The 20,272-nt window shown below is 46.6% G+C and overlaps 10 protein-coding genes across 10 annotated transcripts; 6 read left to right on the forward strand and 4 right to left on the reverse strand.

The window, feature by feature from the left end:
• The first annotated feature begins 156 nt into the window (after nt 1–156).
• On the forward strand, nt 157–3,055 carry V1508DRAFT_436384 (kinase-like domain-containing protein). The gene is made up of 2 exons (XM_066942110.1): nt 157–1,557; nt 1,609–3,055. Exons 1-2 carry the CDS (start codon nt 357–359, stop codon nt 2,721–2,723), a joined length of 2,316 nt encoding a protein of 771 aa, XP_066799118.1. The 5' UTR covers nt 157–356; the 3' UTR covers nt 2,724–3,055.
• A 230-nt stretch (nt 3,056–3,285) lies between these two features.
• Nucleotides 3,286–4,668, forward strand: V1508DRAFT_394369 (uncharacterized protein; the record flags this gene model as incomplete). The annotated part of the gene is made up of 5 exons (XM_066937999.1): nt 3,286–3,545; nt 3,604–3,691; nt 3,755–3,837; nt 3,889–4,108; nt 4,174–4,668. 5 exons carry the CDS (start codon nt 3,286–3,288, stop codon nt 4,666–4,668), a joined length of 1,146 nt encoding a protein of 381 aa, XP_066799119.1.
• A 1,101-nt stretch (nt 4,669–5,769) lies between these two features.
• V1508DRAFT_347083 (glycoside hydrolase) lies at nt 5,770–6,906 on the forward strand (the record flags this gene model as incomplete). The annotated part of the gene is made up of 2 exons (XM_066936681.1): nt 5,770–6,172; nt 6,227–6,906. 2 exons carry the CDS (start codon nt 5,770–5,772, stop codon nt 6,904–6,906), a joined length of 1,083 nt encoding a protein of 360 aa, XP_066799120.1.
• Nucleotides 6,907–6,912: 6 nt separating this feature from the next.
• On the reverse strand, nt 6,913–9,682 carry V1508DRAFT_378954 (terpenoid cyclases/protein prenyltransferase alpha-alpha toroid). The gene is made up of 6 exons (XM_066937644.1): nt 9,363–9,682; nt 8,926–9,292; nt 8,772–8,868; nt 7,470–8,718; nt 7,219–7,415; nt 6,913–7,155 (listed from the first exon to the last, which is right to left on the reverse strand). The coding sequence occupies exons 1-6, from the start codon at nt 9,549–9,551 to the stop codon at nt 7,065–7,067; spliced, it is 2,190 nt and encodes a 729-aa protein (XP_066799121.1). The 5' UTR covers nt 9,552–9,682; the 3' UTR covers nt 6,913–7,064.
• A 354-nt stretch (nt 9,683–10,036) lies between these two features.
• V1508DRAFT_363132 (H/ACA ribonucleoprotein complex, subunit Nop10) lies at nt 10,037–10,688 on the forward strand. The gene is made up of 2 exons (XM_066937255.1): nt 10,037–10,263; nt 10,344–10,688. Exons 1-2 carry the CDS (start codon nt 10,086–10,088, stop codon nt 10,358–10,360), a joined length of 195 nt encoding a protein of 64 aa, XP_066799122.1. The 5' UTR covers nt 10,037–10,085; the 3' UTR covers nt 10,361–10,688.
• Nucleotides 10,516–12,469, reverse strand: V1508DRAFT_363134 (Nin one binding Zn-ribbon like-domain-containing protein). Its single transcript, XM_066937256.1, has 2 exons — nt 12,207–12,469; nt 10,516–12,154 (listed from the first exon to the last, which is right to left on the reverse strand). Exons 1-2 carry the CDS (start codon nt 12,400–12,402, stop codon nt 10,743–10,745), a joined length of 1,608 nt encoding a protein of 535 aa, XP_066799123.1. The 5' UTR covers nt 12,403–12,469; the 3' UTR covers nt 10,516–10,742.
• A 113-nt stretch (nt 12,470–12,582) lies between these two features.
• On the forward strand, nt 12,583–13,625 carry V1508DRAFT_407947 (DNA-directed RNA polymerase). The gene is made up of 4 exons (XM_066938944.1): nt 12,583–12,773; nt 12,828–12,925; nt 12,977–13,053; nt 13,112–13,625. Exons 1-4 carry the CDS (start codon nt 12,642–12,644, stop codon nt 13,234–13,236), a joined length of 432 nt encoding a protein of 143 aa, XP_066799124.1. The 5' UTR covers nt 12,583–12,641; the 3' UTR covers nt 13,237–13,625.
• An 884-nt stretch (nt 13,626–14,509) lies between these two features.
• On the reverse strand, nt 14,510–15,539 carry V1508DRAFT_407954 (uncharacterized protein). Its single transcript, XM_066938945.1, has 5 exons — nt 15,365–15,539; nt 15,245–15,311; nt 15,132–15,191; nt 14,749–15,072; nt 14,510–14,685 (listed from the first exon to the last, which is right to left on the reverse strand). The coding sequence occupies exons 1-5, from the start codon at nt 15,418–15,420 to the stop codon at nt 14,656–14,658; spliced, it is 537 nt and encodes a 178-aa protein (XP_066799125.1). The 5' UTR covers nt 15,421–15,539; the 3' UTR covers nt 14,510–14,655.
• An 11-nt stretch (nt 15,540–15,550) lies between these two features.
• On the forward strand, nt 15,551–17,289 carry V1508DRAFT_378970 (Gtr1/RagA G protein conserved region-domain-containing protein). Its single transcript, XM_066937645.1, has 5 exons — nt 15,551–15,838; nt 15,904–15,950; nt 16,003–16,110; nt 16,165–16,489; nt 16,545–17,289. Exons 1-5 carry the CDS (start codon nt 15,806–15,808, stop codon nt 17,043–17,045), a joined length of 1,014 nt encoding a protein of 337 aa, XP_066799126.1. The 5' UTR covers nt 15,551–15,805; the 3' UTR covers nt 17,046–17,289.
• On the reverse strand, nt 17,239–20,047 carry V1508DRAFT_407958 (uncharacterized protein). Its single transcript, XM_066938946.1, has 2 exons — nt 19,606–20,047; nt 17,239–19,541 (listed from the first exon to the last, which is right to left on the reverse strand). The coding sequence occupies exons 1-2, from the start codon at nt 19,991–19,993 to the stop codon at nt 17,377–17,379; spliced, it is 2,553 nt and encodes an 850-aa protein (XP_066799127.1). The 5' UTR covers nt 19,994–20,047; the 3' UTR covers nt 17,239–17,376.
• Between the last annotated feature and the right edge of the window lie 225 nt (nt 20,048–20,272).

Consider the following 20,272-nt stretch of genomic DNA (forward strand, 5'->3'; position numbering starts at 1 on the left):
GGTCTGGGGAGAGACCAATTATTTTGGGGACCGGCAAACCCTTTTATTGTTTGCGAACACAAAGCCGACTGAGTGCACGTCTGATCCCATGATGAAGTGGACATAAAGCCCGAAGGTCGTGAATAAAATGGTGCAAATGCAGCAACGCATCGCGACTATTGTGGCTAAAGAGGAGGGTATGCCATTGCGGCACATTTGGTTGGGAGGTGGACTACGCCATCTCGTCCAGACGGCTCTGTTCCGCGCTTACGTTAAGAAGCACTCGTCATTTTGATCAATACCACATCGACAGCTCGTTATCGCGATACACACGACGACCGGTCGCCAACTCCTCCACTAGCCGGGACAATGCGATAATGGCGTCCCTTCAACCTCCGCGTCAGACGCCTTCGCCGGCCTCAGGGAGCTCCCACTTCCCTCAGAGGCTACGCAATCTCTTTCGATTCTCTCTGTCTGTCAATTCTCCTGGTTCCTCGAGCCAATGGTCTGGGACGGCCTCGCCTGGAATTCCGCCAACCGCGACATCTCTGTCCGTGCCGTCTTCGCCTCCTGCAAATGAGAAAGGCATGCCGCTGCTGGACTCTGCCCTGGCGTCCGCCGCATCGCCGCCGCCTAGTCAGACAACGAAATCGCGATTCGCACGTCTGCGTTCCCCGTCCTCGCCCTCACCACGAGTAATTAGTCCTCTTGCTGGATCGCAGCAGCTGGCATCTTCTTCACCTCCGCATACATCTTTTAGCCCCGCGCTACCAGCTGTGGGCCAGAACGGCCTATTCGAAGCGTCTGCGACGATTCCTGAGCCCACAAGCATCGCCAAAACCAGCACCCCGCCCACTGGAGCATCAACGCCCGGTGGCCGTCAGCCAAAGACATATCTCCCTGGTCAGGTATTTGTGAAACGGTTACGACGAGTCGCATCTGCCCCGAATGGTCTCCAGAAACTCGCTGGGGAGCAGAAGCAAGCATCGCTGCTGCAGCACGCTACTCCCAAAGAGAGCGAGGAGAACACTGCGACTAAGGAAGGCATTTCGCAGCCAATTCCTATTTCCGCAGTATCTAGCAAACTGCTACATATCCCGTCACCGGGACCTGGCCAAACTGGCGCATTGACGGTACCTAATCCAAACTTTGTGCGTGACCCCATTCATAGTCCCAATGGCAGAAGCGACTACTTTGCGAATTCTGTTAGTGACTCATCGAAACTGGTGCCGCCTGCTCTGCCGACTAGTTTTCGGCGGACTTACTCGTCGAGTTCAATCAAAGTTGGCAATGTTGAAGTCGGTCCAGCCAGTTTCGATAAGGTTAAGTTACTGGGAAAGGGAGATGTTGGAAAAGTTTATCTCGTACGGGAGAAGAAAACAAGCAGGCTATATGCCATGAAGGTTTTGAGCAAACGCGAGATGATTAAGCGTAACAAGATCAAACGGGCATTAGCCGAACAGGAGATCCTGGCTACCAGTAATCACCCATTTATTGTCACGCTATATCACTCGTTTCAATCTGATGAATATTTATATCTCTGCATGGAGTATTGCATGGGCGGTGAATTTTTTAGAGGTAGGCAAATTATTTTATATCGAGACTCGAATACTAAGTTTTGTTGCTCAGCTTTGCAAACTCGAGCGGGGAAGTGTATCCCGGAAGACGACGCGAGATTTTACGCCGCCGAAGTGACTGCGGCTCTAGAGTACCTGCATTTGATGGGCTTTATATACCGTGATCTGAAGCCAGAGAATATTTTACTACACCAATCAGGCCATATTATGCTTTCAGACTTTGATCTGTCTAAGCAGTCCGATTCCGGTGGCCAACCAACAATAGTAGGTAGCTCCTCAGGTCGTGGTGGTTCACAGCACAACATGCCGGCAATTGATACGAAGGCTTGCATAGCTGATTTCCGGACGAATTCGTTTGTTGGAACTGAAGAATATATCGCACCAGAAGTTATCAAGGGTAATGGACATACCTCTGCAGTGGACTGGTGGACGCTTGGTATCCTGATATACGAAATGCTTTATGGAACTACTCCTTTTAAAGGAAAGAATCGCAACGCTACTTTTGCCAATATTTTGAAGCATGAGGTTCAGTTCCCGCAATTTCCACCGTCGGCATCATCATCTCCAAATCCGCCGCAGACAGTTTCTAACTTCTGCAAGTCTCTTATTCGGAAATTACTATGTAAAGATGAGAATAGACGACTGGGCTCTCGTGCTGGTGCATCAGACGTTAAGGCGCATCCATTTTTTAAGACTACTCAATGGGCTTTGCTGAGGAATATGACTCCTCCAATGATTCCTACGCCAGGTGATGGTGTGGATGCCGTTAACTTCCGGGCATTGAAGGACAGTCAGAGCGTTGATATTGGGAAAGCAAATGGAGGTAGTAAAGTCACCAATGACACAAACAGTTCTACTCGACTGAATGGCTATCAGTCCTCGGCTAGCAGTAGTATGAAGTTGAGCCCTGGGACTCCTGGTCCAGAGTATAATGGGTCATCTGCGAAGTCGTCAACGAACGCCAAGCGATCTACGAATGGAACAGCCAATGGCTACTCAAATGGAACGAATGGAACGCATGGTAGTAGCAGGGGGTCTCTGACGGACGAGTACTACGACCCTTTTCAAGAATTTAACTCCATCACCTTACACCATGACGATGAGTATGGATATGGATATGGAAGCTACACTCCACCTCCACAAAAGGAACAGCAGACTAGTACCTGATGGTGCTTGCATTTGTCATTTGCGTTATGAATGTTTACAAGTAGACTGGGGATTCGTGGTTCGGTGTTGATGATGCTTGCAACTTACTTGTATCTTTTTTGGTGGGTTACGGTGGCTCGATGGGATTATTTCACTTTGTAAAATGTTCAGTTGCCACAGTTTATGATCTCGTTATTTACATTGTTCATTTTGGTTATTGGTTATTAAAACGAAGGGTGTTGTCATCTTATGAATTATTATTGTTACTCGTGCCGAATTACCTTTTAAAGTGGCTTTAGCATTTATGGATCTCTTGTCGCTTATTGTTCATAATTTCGTTTCTTTCTTAGCTGTATATCTTTCGGCGGAGTGGCGGGCAGTTCGCCACGGCCTTGCCTTTTGCATTCTATTTTAGATCAGCCTAACCCTGATGAGATGAGCAGCGGCTCGGCCGAAGCTTATTTGAACCTCGAACGGTCAGCTAACTATATATCGACGACTGCATCTGCCATAGCTACCAACAAGTACTCGTCCTATTGACATATCCCAAATCCGAATATCTCTGAAACAATTAATTGTAATAATGGCAGCACACGTGGCACAACTTGCCCAGGAAGAGGCGGATCTCCTTATTCTTCCTCCACCCGTATCGACGCGACCACCGGATTTCCGTAATCTCTCACTGTTACGGCAGCGGATTAGAGAATATGTGGCTACGATTCCAGTGCGACAAAAGATATTTGGAGGAGCATTGCTTGTATTTTTGGGAACTCTGGCGCTGCTAATGCTTATCTTTCATCGGCGAATATTTGGATTTATTACGCCTATATGTGAGAGTTGGAGGTAAATTGTCACTGTGATCGCATATAAAAGGGCAGTAGTGAGCTAATATGACACGCAGTAATATGCGTGGCGGTGTATTTCTGCTATTTCTGTTGATTTTTGTGACCAGTTTTCCGCCAGTGATTGGCTATACTTCGGCTGTGACGGTAAGACTACATGATCTCAGAAGTGTGAATGGCCATACTGACTCTGCTGGCGCTGCATGATAGATAGCTGGCATGGTCTACGGATTTTGGGAAGGATGGTTTATTGCTGCTGTTGCGACAGCCATTGCGTCGTACGGTTGCTTTGTGTAAGCATCAATTTTAGTAATATTCTTGTGGAGACATCTAACAAGGATCAGAGGCTGCCGAGTGTTCTTCGCAGACTTCGCCCACGAACTCGCTATGAACAACCGCAACTTTGAAGCACTCTCATTTACATTAGAGCATGATGGCTTAAAATTATTGTGGATGATACGAATGTCGCCATTGCCGTTCTCGTTTAGTAACGCGGCGTTGTCGACAATTCATACTATCTCACCGCGAAACTTTTTTATTGCCACGGTGTTAGCCACGCCTAAGGTAAATACCAATTTACGTTTTACTAATTAGCGTTATAAGCTTATATTGACCATGTCTCTGCTTAGTTATTTATCCCAGTATTTATTGGCTCAAGGTTAGTGTACCTCGGAGACGAGGACGCAGACGTCGGCACGAAAATTGCGAATTTATTCGGAATTGCCATCGGCGCTTTTGTAGCCGCAATGACAGGTTGGATTATTTACCACCGAACGACTGAGCGCGCTCGTTACCTCCGTGCGCAACTTGAGCGGCAACAGGAGCTACGTGATGAACCGTTGCGGGCCCCGTCTGCCTCAGCCGCACCTTTGTCGTCTGATCTCAACCACGAACTCGACTTGGCAAGGTTAGGTAATGGGACATATCGCGACGAGCCCGAAAATGACAACGATGATTCTGATGACGAGTTGCATGGCGAGAATTCGTCAGGGAGTCGGACGCTATCACACTTCAAAATTAAGAGCTCGCAATCTAACAGTTTGTTAGATGATGATCTAGATGCTGGGCAGGTATTGTTGACCGCTGAAGCTCAGCGTTCCGGCGCTCAAAATTTCAGTGATTAGTTGGACGGTACATAGCTAGTAGATAGACTGGTTTGTATTGTTCTTGTGTCATTTATCTTAGGGAGTGTAAGACAAAATTCTGGAATTGTTTTGGTCAGCCTAGATGTGATTATGTTTTCAACGGCTCTTTTTTGGTGAGTGCACGACATTGCGGCACATTTTGTTAATATAACCAAACGCCGATGGCACAAAGATTATCTTTAGAAAGAAATCTCTTAGCGTCAATACAAGTAATATTGACCGATAACGGATGATGCACAAAGAATTCAGCCTCACTTGCATAGCAAAGATTGAGATGGACGTTTCGATTTGAATTGGAATTGCATAGATTGGTTGATATGACGATCCACAGTTGTCCGGCATTATATTACAAATCCATTGTGGCTCTTCTAGCAGAACCGTGACGGATCTGGTTTATATTGCCAAGTTGGGTGAGCCCGTCAGTTGGAAGCACGAGAAAGTGGCTCTTACTGGAATACAAGGACCTCATTGCATCTGACTCATACACGTGACCGTACAAATTGCGGGTTCTTATGGGGCTGACGCTCGCCAAAGTCTCGCCAGAGCCGCACTTGGGCCGACTCCTTATGGCTACATGTCGCTTCAGGGGCCCGTCAAAGCAACTCCAGGCAGAGGTAGAATATGAATGCGGGACAACTAAATGATTCAGAGGCACCAGTGCCATGTCTTAGCATTTCGCAGCCTCGATCCTGTGTTGCGATGGCAGGCCACCGAGAGGCTCTTGCCTGCCCGTCCGTGGCCGCTCATGGCTCAACCGTCCGTGGCCGCTCATGGCACAACACCGTTGCCATATTATTTATGATTCTGCCGCAGATGCTATTCGAACTGTTATCTAATTCCCGGCTCTAGTCTCGCATTGTATACTGACCAGTTCGCAAAATGTATGTACCGTTTGATGTCTCCTTGAAGTCAGTGAGCAACCATGAGATCCACCAGCCGAATGAGAAGGGGTGCCAATGTATCAGCGGCATCAGCAGTGTTGCGGATCTCTCAATAGCTGTTACTCCAATTCAGACCGTCGCGACGTACATACCGCCCGGAATACAGACTTCTACAATCACTTCCACAAGTCACCGATCTATGGCTACGTCGTCCAGCTCATCGGCGAAGAAAAACTACACGAACTCCGTCTACTACCCAGACTGGGCTTGCAACATCCAACCTCCAACTGAACTTCCGGTAGCGAATCTGACGCACATCTATTACGCGTTTGTCGGCCTAAATAACGATGGCGGTATCTACCTCACGGAGCCAGAGACGGCTGGAAAGACTAGTTCAGCATATCTGTCGTCGAAGAAATGCCTGACAGCTCTACGAGATATGCGAGACAAGTACAAGCCGGAGCTGAAACTGCTAGTGAGCGTTGGAGGCGGAAGCGGTAGTGCCAATTTCACGACTGTCGCCCGTGATTCCAAAAGGCGTGCAAGATTCGTTCAGGAATTAAAAGACTTGGTGGATCAGTATTCATTTGACGGTGTTGACAGTATGGTTGCTTGCTATTGGCCTACCCGCGGCGACTTGACTAACTGAGAGACAGTTGATTGGGAATCGCCAGCAAGTGTGAACGAAGGCGCTTATTATCTGCAGCTATTGAGGACGTTACGGTCGAACTTTCCAGCGGGCAATTACACTCTTACTGCCGCATACACGGGCACACTCTGGGCTCTCGATGCCATCGACGTTCCAGAATGTATATCCAATGTCGACCAATTCAATATCATGGCATACGACTACTATGGCCCGTGGAACAGAACCAGTGGCTATCATGGACAGCTATATTCGTCTACCAAGGGCGGCGATAGTGGATCTGATGCAGTGTCGTACTGCCTCAAAAATAGCACTGTACCTTCCGAGAAGCTAGTTTTGGGTATCCCACTATATGCACAAGGTTTTCCAGGCGTGAACGGCCCCGACATGACATGGAGTCTTTCCTCGATGTCGGTAGACGGTATTCAGATCCAATATAACGATCTGGGTATTGGCCCTTCCGGAACTGATGTCTACTACAATGCGGCACTGGTCGGAGCGAGCATATATAACGAGTCGGATAACATATGGTACACCTTCGACAACGAGCAGAGTGTCAACGCAAAGACATCTTTTGTTATGTCTAGGGATCTTGCGGGCGTTTTTTTCTGGCAGGGAACTGGCGATCTACTGGGATCCAGGGCATCTTTAATAAATGTTGCCGCGCGTGTGTTGGGTATTGCTTCATAAATTGCTGTACTCTTTGATTGGCTTGACGTAGTTTAATTCTGTAAATACAAATTCGCTTTATAGTAGTACTTGACTCAACTAAAAGTTAAAGCCACGAACCTTAATCAACCACCCTTTTCATTTCCTCTACGCAAAACCTCTCTTGCATTTCATTCATATCAGAACAGGGGAGTGTTCGAATACTTTTTGGCAAACAATCCAAGTGCCTTTATGGGAAAATAGAATTTGTAATTTGGATACTCAATCATGCTATGTGGCCCATTAATATCGCACTGACAAAGGGACGGAAAAAGAGAGAGCTCAAGCACTTACCAGCTTCGGTTAAAGACTCCCTCAATGCCTTCCTGCTTCCATTCGCCATTAGGCTGTTGTCGGCTCATGATTAGGCGAATACCGCGCCTAATAACTTCTATATCTGGGTATTCTGCCAACATTAGCGCAAGACATGCCCACGCGGTGTTAACAACCTGCGTCTGCTCGTGAGGTACGTATGTAAGTGTTTCGCATGACTATATTCATGTTATTATTGGCGTAGCAGCAAATGAGGCAAGCAATAAACCTACGCGGTAGCTCTCCCCCCAACCGCCGTCAGCCTCTTGACGCTTAGCCAAGAAATGACAGCCCTTTCGAACAACCTCACTGTTTGCATACACTTCACCCTGGTATGACAAGGCCTCAATAGCGAACATGGCCGCGTACGTGAAGCAAATGCCCCACGATCCATACCAGCCGCCGTTGGAGTCCTGCTCGGACTTGATGTACGATATGGCGTCGTCGATTGCTCGGACCACCTCATTCCGTCGATAAGAAGAGTGATCTCTGAAATATGACAAGCCGATAACGACAGAGTCCGAGCATTCCACATAAGGATACTCGACCATAATATTTCCAAAGACCTCAGCAGGGTTCACGAGCTCTAGCAATGGAGTGCCGCGAATCTTTTCGTATGACGCAAAGCTTCCCGGCGAGAAGTTGCCACGATTCTGCAGACTTAATAGGACATCAATTGCTGGGTAGATGCGTTCGTCTGAAACTAGAGTGTCGACATTCGGTAACTTCTGAACCATCAAAACGGCTTTCAACGCTTCAGCCGTGCAATCGCTGACAGTGTAACCCTGGTCCTTTGTGGAGAATGGCCAACAACCCAATCTACCGTCACGAAAGCTTCCGGGAATACAATTCTCAGTAAACTGCGAATTATCCAAGAACTTGAGGCCCTTCTTCACAGTCTCCCGGAACTCCGGCAAATCACCGGCCCCGATGGTGCAAATTGTTTGCAGAGTATGGCTAGTGTCCCAGCATTGAACGCCATTCGTACCTGTCATGAGCATGCCCTCCTCGCTTATGTACATAAAGTCAGCAAAGCGTTCCTTATGACGGAGGAAATTCTTTGAATTGGGGCCTTCTTCGCAGTAGATCACAATTGCGTTGAGAACATTGTTAATAGGACCAACGCACAAGAAGTCTGTATTCTGATTCTCCTTGCGAATTAAGTCAACCACGGTATCTCTCGCTTTTTGCTTAACCCAATCCGGTCGGATGAATTTCTCCCACAGAACCATTGCGGAATTGACAACGTTCAAAATCGTCGTGTGTGGGTAATAAATGTCAATCTCAGAGATATCGTTCCTGTGTTTTGAAAAGTCTATTGTATCATATGGCACAGTATATATTTCTGATCGTAAGGACTCTAGCAACGGGTCTAATGGAGCTTTCACTTTCTCAGAGTAAAGGTAACCCATTGGGAGGTACACCTGGCGGCAGTGAATCCACCACTTGCTGGGATGGAACGGAAGCCAATCTGGAAGGGCCCTGAAGTTTCGTTAGTGCCTATTGATTAATGTAACTCAACCTGTCCACCATACCACATATCTGGAGGAATGGGGTTGACGCCGTCCCACTCATACAGATTGAGAAGGGAGAGGAAGACCTTGCCCCATTGTGGACATCCCACGGCACCACCTGTGACAATGTTAAATAAAACCTCCATAGAAATCCAACAATATTAACGGAAACTACCAAACTTGTGAAGAGTTTCTCGAGCAGCAACAGCGACGGGGTGCTCTGGAGGCATGCCCATCAGGCGGATTACGACATAGTTGCAAGCTGTGCCAAAGACGGTACTCTTATCCTCAGAATGTAGTCCCCAGCCTCCATCGACGGGATGTGCAGTGTTCGTCAGATAGCGAATAATTTCTATCTTCCATTCCTCAGGAATAGGAGTCTTAGTCACATAATGCGCCCCAACGATGCCTATCAGAAGAAACATTGGACCGCCATATCGGCATGCCCAAAGCCCTTCATCAAGCTGGAGCTCCTTCAAAAAGCGTAAGCCATTCAAGGAGGCATCGTAAGGCGTTTCTGCTTTCGAGAGTGCTGGCAGACCCTAAAAGTTCACGTTAATTAGCAGTTGCGAAAGCAATAACTTGAATTCCGCGGCAGCCAGAAAATCATACAGTTTCCAATCCCAGCACATATTTCTCATATGGTGTCTGTGGACGCCTCCTAAGTTCATCGTCGTCTCGAACATAGATCCAATTGAGACGACCAACTTTATCGGTGTTGAGTCTCCATCTCTCGGGATCCGTACGCGGCATGTCGCCGCGGTCAGAGCGTAACGGCCTCGTCAATGCTGGACGCGACATGGTGGTTATTTCTGCCTTGCGGATCGATACAAAACTGGTCGAGTTTCTGAGAGGACTCTCTAGAGTCGTGACAGGTAGGAGGTGAACAGGCAACTACAAGTCGTGTCGACGCGCGATACGATATGCGCAGGGTTTAGTTTGTGGAGACATGCGGGTAATATTCTACGGCCTCGGGTGCGATTTCAAATTACGACGACGTCTCGGGTACCTGTCATGTATTGACTGTCGCACATCAATATGAAGCATGCACTAATGAAGAATGACTATGCAATAATAAGCTTCTGTTCTACTTGTCTACGCCGCCAGATGGGCCCTTAGACCTTCAACCCGAACTTGAAAGCCGAATACGACATCCGTTCCTTGGCTCCAAAGAGAGTGTTACGAACTCTGTCGGCGAACGTTGCTATTTCCATAGCCCTAACCCAATCAAAAATTTACCCGGCCTTATGTAGGCTCATACAGAAATTTTCCTTTTTGGACGCTACAGAGATTAGAGGTTACATTTCATATTTTCCATCTGCGAAGTCCATCAAAATGCATTTGATGTACACAGAGGGGCCAGACGGCAAGAGAGTATATACTCTTAAAAAGCTCACTGCGACTGGTGTGATCACCAGGTCCGCGCATCCCGCACGTTTCTCTCCGGATGACAAGTATTCTCGACAACGTGTTACTCTCAAGAAGCGGTTCGGAATGTTATTGACTCAGCAACGTAAGTTTGCCTTGATTTGAAGAGAATATTCTTAAACTGCGAATGGTTTATATTGGAGATGCTGACAATGCTTATATTAGCTGAACTGAAGGTTTAACTTCACGTGGCCAGTGTACGATACATGAGTTAGAGTGCTGATGCACTAAATGGAAAATTTTGTATATAAGAGATGAGAACGACTAGAGATCCCGTGCAGATAGAATTAGTGGCAGTATGTTAATGCTCATGGTTGGGATCACTGCGTAACGTTTGGGAAATAGTTCAATAATGGTATTGCAACACAAAATCGTGCCTGGCAGCTCATTGCAAGCTTAATGGTCATACGTCGACGTGCATTGCAGACATTTAAGAATGAAGCGGAGAAAATGTAGACGTTCTTCTAATGTGTTCTGATAAAACAAACCATGAATGCCATTAGTTCCTATAACAACGCCAAGCTTTTAACCATATGTCAAAACATGTGGAATGAACCGCATCTACTACTTTCGGCGCCTATCGTTGACATATCTGCCTTTACCAACCTTCACTCCAGTTTTGCTATAATCCCGTTTATAAGAACCGCTAGCGAAAGGCGATCCCATAGCGTCATTTCCGCCACCTCCAATCCACTCTTCAAGCAGTTTCTCGTTATGGCGCTTCCGCCACGCATCATTCTTGACAGCTTTAAGATACTCCTTCTGATCTTCTCGTAGCAAAATCTCCTCCATTCCCTCGCCACCCTTCATTCTATTCTTTTTGCTTTGGGGATTAGGCAAACTGTATCTATTACCTCTATGGGACCACTGGAAGTTCTTCTTCAGATGAATTTGCAACTTCCCAGTCGCCGCTGACGTAGTGACGGTACATCGTAGGAGAGTCGCACCGCCGCATCGAGGACAAAAGAGCTTAGGTTTATCGCCCATAGATGGAGATGTAAGGAAGAAGCAAGCATGACATCGAAGCATCCAGCTTCGGATTTTGCTGATCTGTCGGCCAGACTGAGGATTTATAACATTAAGGCCTATCTGCATAGCCACATTCTGCATTGCAAAATCACCACTCGCCATACCGACTTTTAGTTTCTCAGCTTGCCCTGAAGTAGCCTTACTGCCGGTTGGATTGCCAAGAATATCGTCCAGGATCTGCTGGTGCTGGAGATTCTCGGGCGTTATCCAGCCGTCGACGTCGTCGTCGTCTTCTTCGCCGTCGTCCTCGTTGACTTCCAACTGAACCTCCTCCTCTGGAGCACGCTCGTCAGATTGGGCCACAGAGACTGAATCGCTAGGTATGTCGGAACCATATTCAACTTTCTCAGGCGCCTGAGAGCCAATGTGCTCTGAGTCATTACTGGCTGAAATAACCTTCTCGACATCGCTCTCGGCTGCTGCGGGCTCCTCCTCGAGCGCAGATGACTCTCGTGGCACAGCAGAAGTAGTCCGTGATGGTTTCTGTTTCCGACTCTTGTTGTACTTCTTTCCACTTCGCGTCTTTCGTGTAATCGTACTCCAACCTTCGTGGTCATAAAAAGGTGGAGAGTTGTCGTTGGTGTTGGTGGACTTTGGTTCGTGAGATTCTTGGGACTCATTGTTCTGCTCAGTAGAAGCAACTGTGGGACTTTCGTATGGCTTATCCGGTATGGAATTTTCCAATCCAATATTTGCATCATGCATTTCTCGACTGATTTCCTCCACCTGTTGCTCCTCATCTGGCTTGTCGTCAGTGTTGCATTCCGATCTGATCGCGTTTTTAGCCAAGGGACTAGGTCCATTGATTCGACTTTGCCCCGGAAACTTTCGTAGTCTCCAGTCTCCCTGGTTTCTTTCGCACTCCAATTCGTAGGTAAGCGCCAGAATCTGTATATCCGTAACGCTCAATACTGCATAATCACCAGTTTTCTTTGCAAATTCAGAAACTGAGCAGTGGTTAGAAGAAACTACCAGATCTACGACACCAGAAGAACCTACCTAGCTTTATATACTCCATGGACGGCTGCTTTAAACTTAATTTATCTCCCCATAGTAACAAGTTCTGGCGAGCACGTTCATCCCGAATCTCATTGTACACGGACGCTGTGGTGAAAAATTCATCGGCAAGAGAGGCGAGCGTTGAATAGCCGTTCGTGATGAGCGGACCAGCGTCCAAAATTAGACACGACACCATAACGACAAATTAAGTACGTTTTTAGTGTTGCAATACTCAAAGACTGTACTAATCAAAGCTGAAGTGCAAATATTGAAGGCCAGCGCGTCGAGATCAAATTTTTGGTGCGGCTCAGATGTCAATGCAGGGTAAGTCCTCTTCATGTCCATTGAAAAATTGAAGAGGTTTAATCATTTGCTCCCAGCACAAATCGATATAGAAATCTTCTCTCATAGTCATCAGCTCAAAATTAGTTCATTATGCCATCAGCAACTAATGAGAACGAGGGCACCGGATCTCCTGAGGTTCCGCAAGAGGAATTTGTGGACCAGGAAATGGCTGACGGCGAATTTGAATTCGATGGAGAGATTGATCCCAACAAGATCCAGATTGTATGACTGCTGAAATAAGTATCGTTGTGGAGGAGAAATCTAAGAAAGTTATAGCTCCCTGGTGCCTCGGAAGATGGTACTGCTGCCTCGTTCAGAATCTTGCAAGAGGATCACACCTTGGGTAATGCGCTGCGATATATGATCATGAAGAAGTAAGTAAGGAAGCTAGGTAGAAGCATATTCTCTAATGTAGACCAAAATAGTCCTGAAGTTGAATTTTGTGGGTATTCTATCCCTCATCCTTCCGAGGCTGCCATGAATCTCCGAATACAGACTTACGGTATGCATCTGTTATGAATACGTTACTTTCGACTTTGGCACCAATAATATTCCTATAGGAGAAATTACGGCTATTCAGGCTCTTGAGAAGGGATTAGATGATCTTCTTGATCTATGCAGCCATGTTGAGGATGAATACCGAAAAGCCGTTGAGGCTGGAGATTATTCTACCGTTGAGCCTTAATGTGCACATGTTGATTCATTGTAATTGAGAATTCCGGCAAAAGGATTAGTCATGGGGCTTTCGTCACTGGCGTTATTTCGTGGTTTGATAATTTAAAAGTTTATGTAACATTTTCGACAAAAGGCAATGGGTTCTTGCTAACAAACTCTGAACCGGAGATCGTCGTTTAGATTGCGAGTTAATATTTACATGTACATGACATCCCCAGTCACTGCCCATGATAATCATTCACGAGTGTGAAACGGCATATGCCAGTAGAATAGCTTAAACCTCGTTGTATTCCCTCAGTGCAGAGAACAATCCACGGGATTCAATTGGTCGGCCGGCAAAGGATAAAGAGTCGCGGTTTGAATGTTCGTGTCTTTTATCACATCAAGACCGTCGTTGCCGTCCAAATGAAGGATCGTTTGCTTCCTCTGACGAAGGATTCGCAGCTCCGTCGTTGTGTCGTTCGACTTCAGCTATTTTCTGGTATTCATGACCAGGCACTATTATTGTGTTAGCCACAGCTGTCCCAACCGTAACGTAGTTCCGATCCCGGAATCATCTCCCGTTATGACATTGGCTGCCGCACTTGCCTCGATTCTTCATGTCTTCATATCGTTGCCGTCGTCGTTCGTTCAACTGTCTAATTCGTGACGCAACCGTTAGTAGCCATTACAATAACTGCGCCATATCCCCGACCAAGCATCTTACAGTTTGACAACGATGTATGTGCCGACTGTGGCCGCTGCTGCAATTGCAAACCCTTTCCTGCAGTGCAAAGTGGTTAAAAACATATAATCCAATGAATGATTCTGGGTCAGATCATACAAGATTTTCCCTGTACTTTGATTGCTGCTCATTTTGACCTTTACTATGATCCGGACACAGATCTGTAATACAATCTGAAATTATAAACAGACGACGAACGGTCACTCCCAGTCAGATCGACGAAATGCCGACGATGGTAATTTTGGCAAAATTGAGTTGATACCTTGCTTAGTTGTGATCTCCAAACCAATCATGCAATGAATCGAATATGATGTCCGTATCAGACGTCCAGCACGCTCGCTCAGTCGTATATAATAGATTATATATTAAATAGGGTCGTCTATGATCTTAGTTTGTTGAAAATTGCGCAATTAATGCTAGCCAGAGATGGTCGTCCTTGTAAATTATGCGCAGCAGGAAGCGTAGGATCAATAGTGGGACGGGGCCTTACGCTTGAGATTGGGACAATGGTATGATTTGTAGGGAAGGGCATATCAACTGCAGCCCGCACGCTCCATACTTGATTCTACGCGAGGCACGTTTATTTTGCATGCCATCGAATTAAAATACTAGCCAACATTGATAGGTCTACAGACCTAATATACAATTCACAAACCCCAATCCAAAAAAAATCAAAGACAGTAACAGCGCCAAGACAACAGCGTCCTACGACACAAAAACACCTGTCTCCAGTACCTAAAATAGTTACATTAGCATACGCAATCTCAAATGTGGACGATAGATAGACAGGGACCGTACCGGTGTCTCGGTTTCCCATGCTAGCCAGTCACTCCGTTTAGTAGGCAAGACGCCCATACTGCCCATCTTCCACACTCCAACAGCAATTGTAGCTAACTGTAATGCGATAAACACTAGCTTCGCCTGTAGGATCCTGGAAAACGTGCTGTCGCTCTGATACCGCGCAAAAGTAGGTCCGACGTTGGCAATTGCCTTCACGGGGTTGGAGAACAGCATGAATGTCATAGTGAGCGAGAATATCTGTAGTGAGGAACCAGAGAAGTAACTCATAATGGCGTTCATAGGAAGTGATTTTGAAGGAGAGAGCGCAATTTCCCACGCTTTCTAAAAATCGAAAGATAATTCATTAGAAATTATCCGACCGTTTTTATTGGTTGTGTTACCTTCACTTTGAGTGTATCTCGCTCCTCCGGGGTTGGTCCAAGTATTTCCTTTCCATGCTTCTAATTCGTCGTTAGGCTCTTAACTCCAAAGCAATCAATCAAGTTTCGCTTACTGCTTTCGTGTTTAGAATAATCTCTTTGTTGAAAGAAGGTGGATCTGGATACAATGCCATTGACTTCCTATACTCACCTCTGTTAATCAGTTACGATCCGACAATACATTGATTACATACTTCACGACAGTTGAAGTAAGTTCGGTATACGAGGTTAACCACTGTGGCGTTGCCATTTGTAATGTTGCATAGATTTTTAATGTTTTTGAGTATGTATTTGTTCTTCCGTACCCCCTTGATGGTGCTCAAAACAACGAAGTCGACGGACCGACAGATAGATGCTAAATCAGCCACCAGCCCTGATTGAAATTTGTAAGTTGAGCAAGGTAGTTTAGTTGCACCATCACAAGTCCAATGCAATATTAAAGCCCGTCTAATAACACTATTCCCTCGCTAAAGAGCGACATCATAATTTCAGCAATGCTCAATGCTCAATGCAAGATACTTTCATACTTAGGATATCGAAGCTTTAAGACAGACGTCTAGGCTTAGTATTAGTTGGAACATTGGGAGGAATCCTGTCTAAAGACTCGTTACTCTTAGACTTGCCCTTGCGTCATCATGGCTGGCGCGCGACGGAAGCTGCTCCTCATGGTACGCCTGTTGTTGCAGTTTCTACAACATATAATAGCTTGTGCTAACTTGGGCTCTTTGCGTAGGGCAGAAGCGGCTCCGGAAAATCGTCAATGCGGAGCATAATATTCAGGTAACAGCATCATTTTGACGGTCAATTAACGGCATTGCTAACGGAGATGTAGTAACTATTCTGCGTTCGATACACGCCGGTTAGGTGCCACTATTGACGTCGAACATTCTCATCTGCGTTTCTTGGGAAATATGACACTTAATTTATGGGATTGCGGAGGGTGTGTGTTAGAATCTTTTACTCTGATACTTGATCTAACAATCTGTTCATGCAGACAAGATGCATATATGGACCATTACTTCTCTACCCAGCGCGATAATATTTTTCGTATGGTCGAGGCTCTAATATTTGTGTTCGATGTCGAATCAAAGGAATTACGGAAAGATATTGAGACATTCGTCCTATGCCTACGCAATCTATACGAATTTTCGCCGACCGCTAAGATCTTTGCTTTGGTCCACAAGATGGATTTGGTTATTGTGGAGAAGAGACAGGATGTGTATCGGGCATTGATGAAAAGCCTGGAAGACACTTCTGCTATGTTCTCGTTCCAGGTTCAGGGATTCGCGACGACTATATGGGACGAATCGCTATATAAGGTATCTATCACGCACAAATTGTCTTTCAACTGAAGTGGGCTAATCAGCGGTCTAGGCGTGGTCAAGCATAGTCTGTACACTTATTCCCAATGTCACTGTGTTTCAAAAGCATCTGCAAACATTCGCCGATATATCTGAAGCAGATGAAGTCATATTATTCGAAAAGACGACCTTTTTGGTTATCTCACACGTCACTAATGCCCCGTCGCCTAGCTTCCGATCAGATTCAACACGCTTCGAAAAAATCAGTAATATTATCAAACAATACAAGCAAAGTTGCAACAAGCTCCGGGCACAGTTCCAATCATTGTCACTCCGAGGGAGCGACTTTACGGCATACCTGGACACTATGACGGCAAATACGATGATCATGGTCATCATGTCGAATAAGACGGATAGTCGGGGTTCGACTGATCTATTGGGCAACAGCGAAATTAATGGTGATAGCGATGACTCTTTTGCGAGTGAAGCAGAAAACAACATTATCTTAGCTAATATCAAAATTGCGCGAAAGATGTTCGAGAAAATCGAGATGATGAATCCAGATGCTCGATAGACTTCTTGTATAGTTCCATTTGAGAATATAATCCAAGCACATCACTGATTTTCCTTGGCCGGAGTTTAGTAATATTATAGGACTGGTATGTGCATTTTAAGTGTTATGTATGTCTCCTTACACGTAGAAGTAATCGGCATAGATGCGTGACATTGCACTGTTAACAGTAGGCTATTGCTACTGTCCTTGAAAATACTCGGTCAATGTGATAATTACTCATAATATATTTACAAATTATTACCAAAAAATGCCTTGACATGTGACAATGACAAATGCTACAAAAAATACTATACATGTTACTTCCATACAAATGCACCAAAATCAAATTAAGCTACTGTACCTTATTTAACCTCTTGAATTCGTCCCAGGCCTTATTAAGCGATACAAACACGCCTTGTGCAATCATTTTCTGCTCCATTGTAGCGTTGGCGGCAATTTTATCCGGATGCGTCTTCGCGACGGCCTTCATGTAGTTTATCTTAACTTTCTTTGGCACTACCAAGTCAGCCATGCTAACTTTTACCCATCCAGTCTCTGCCCACAAAATTGTATCCAGAGATCCTATCAAAGCGCGGAGGTTTTCTTCCTTTCCAGAGCGCCAAGCGGCCAGCTTCTGTTCCACCTTATCATGCAATGCAAACTTCTCTGCATCCTGCGCCTCAGCTTCATCATTCATCTTCTGTAATCGTTTCAACGCCGCTTGGGCTGCAACGCTATCCTCTACGCCTGTCGGTTTCGTTGGTTTGGGTGTAGATCTAGCACTGCTCGCATTTGACAACGGTGCCGATTTGGGCTTTGGAATCAGGATGTTCTCACACCGACGTTTTCCATCAATAGCAATTTTACCGCCTCTTCCAGCTTGAACGAGCTCGTCCCATGCGTTGCGAGCTTCTTTAAACCTCTCCAGCTGTTCTAATGCCTCAGACTTTCGCTGTAGCAATTTCGCCCAAATTTCAATCAGACTCTTGCCTGGTTCATACTCCTCATCGATGCCTTTCGATGGGCCGATAATCGTCAATCCTTCATCGGCGTCCGTCATGGCGCCCTTCATATTTCCCAGCCTTAGTAAGCAAGCCGCTCGATTGGATAATAGCACAGTTCGCAGAAGATGCGTAGGTGGAGTCAAATCAAGTGACTTAGAATACAGTTCGTTTGCCTGCGTGAAGTCTCCACGCTTGAATGCTTCCATACCTTCTGTTCGCGACAATGTAATTTCGTCTTCTTGAATTGAAGATAGGTCGACTCTAGGTCTCGCCGGTCGTGGAGGTCGTTTAGGTGAGGCAGGACGAGGTGCTTGGGCAGGTCTTGCAGACCCGCGAGAGGTGGATGCCGATGACGCTGGCGAGCGATTGGACATGGCAGGAGTGCGAACCGACTGTGGCTGCGGTACTCGAAGCATTTCCTGGCGTAATGAGTCTGTCCGAGGAAACGCCGAGCTGCCGGCTTGCGACGATGTCGATACCGGTCGGACTGGCTTTGGCGGTCCAGAAGGCGACTGTCGCCTATAGGGGCCTTCCTGTTCTAAGAGCATTGCTTCCAATGTGGCCGTAATATCATGACTCCTGTCGTTCGGCATCGGTGACTCTAAATCGACTTCTTGCGCATCATGGTCATATTTATATCTATGCTGATTTCGCATCCATCGTGGATTTTCTTCCGATATCACACCCGAGAGGCCACCTGTGCTGTTGTACTCTTCGACAGCTTTCGCAACTCTGTCCTTGCCCTGCTTCCATAACACTTCGGCCCTGCTCCGCAATTGGGATGACAAGCCCGATGCCAACTTTCCAAGGTCCTGTGCGGTATGCTGACCTGAAAATTGTGGAATTCGGAAGCCTAGTGATCCTCTAATGGTACTGTCTGAAGTAGTACCATTGCTATAAACCGACTGCATTTCTTGCAATTCTCCATCGTCCCGAAAACTCTTATGCTCGGACTCCTCAGAAAATCGTCCTCCTCTTCGCCTACGGTCGTCTGAGCGAGGAACCAGCAAGTCGTCATCGATTGCAGATTCATTGCGCGCCAGTGACTGTCCACGTCGCTGACTTTGGGAAGACTGCTGTTGCTGTCTTTGCGTTTGCATCTGCTTACCCATCTCGCGCGCCCCATTCAAGAGGATATCCACTGCCTGTTGAACATCCAAACCATCGTCGGTCATTGCTAACGCCCGCCGCGCATGGTCCGCGCCGAACCCCATATCCACCAGTTCAGCCACGTACGGATCTCTTGCATCCGGTTCGACACTTCTTCTGTCCTGAGAGACAAAGCTTAACCTTTCGGACGAGATTGCTGGCGATGAGCTCGAGCTAGGTGGAGACGTTGGGCTTGACGCGTGCGATTGAAGCACCGGTTTCGAAGATTGGGGAACTGATGAGACAGCCTGTGCTAACGGACCAAGAATGTCTTCATCATCAAGAAGGCTGACGCTCGTGCTGGTAGCAGCTGTTGCCGACATAGATGCCGTTGAAAACGGCGACCCAGACGTCCGTGCCCCATCTGCACCCAACTGTCAATCACAATCCTATCAAATAATAATTGCGGTGACGAGATAATGGCCTACCTTTGATGCCACTGTCTAACAGGTCAAAGCTGAGACCGGACGCCCAATCATCTCCTTTGGTAGTTACCGCTAGGGAATATATCTGGTCCCGTGTCTGCTGTTGCTCATTGAGACTCCTATTTGCAGATGCCTGCTTTCTTGCAGTTGAGAATGACACCAACGAAGCAAATGAATCTTCAGCATGCTTCTTCGGCGCTACGGCAACGTCATTCCGTGTCGTGCCCTGCGGGGATGCGCGACTAGACGGTATAGATGCAGATAACGCTGGTTGCGAAGCTGCAGCTGTTGCCGACTTGAACAATGGCAACGGTGTCGCAGTCGTCGTAGCCGGTTTTGATGGTTGCGAAGTAGGTTCCGAGGTAAAGGACAAGTCTAACAGATCATCCATTGTGTGCCATGGACGCCCTGTGCTGCCGGCCGACTATATGGATGGTCCTCCAAAGCTGAATGTCTCGGAACTCAAGGAGATGCGGTCTCTGTTATTTCAAAGTAAATTGCAGTAACTTGGTACCGTTAAAACAGCAAATAGACGTACAATCTCCACATGAAATGAAGGCCTTGCTGTCCCCATAACTATTAAAGTTATGCCACAACCTATCTCGAATTGCAACTTTATATGCACATGCAGCATGGTACTCACACGGTCATTTGGGCACGTGAATTCTGA

Source organism: Lipomyces doorenjongii (assembly GCF_038497915.1).
Source record: "Lipomyces doorenjongii strain NRRL Y-27504 unplaced genomic scaffold V1508scaffold_1, whole genome shotgun sequence".
Classification (NCBI taxonomy): Eukaryota; Fungi; Ascomycota; class Lipomycetes; order Lipomycetales; family Lipomycetaceae; genus Lipomyces; species Lipomyces doorenjongii.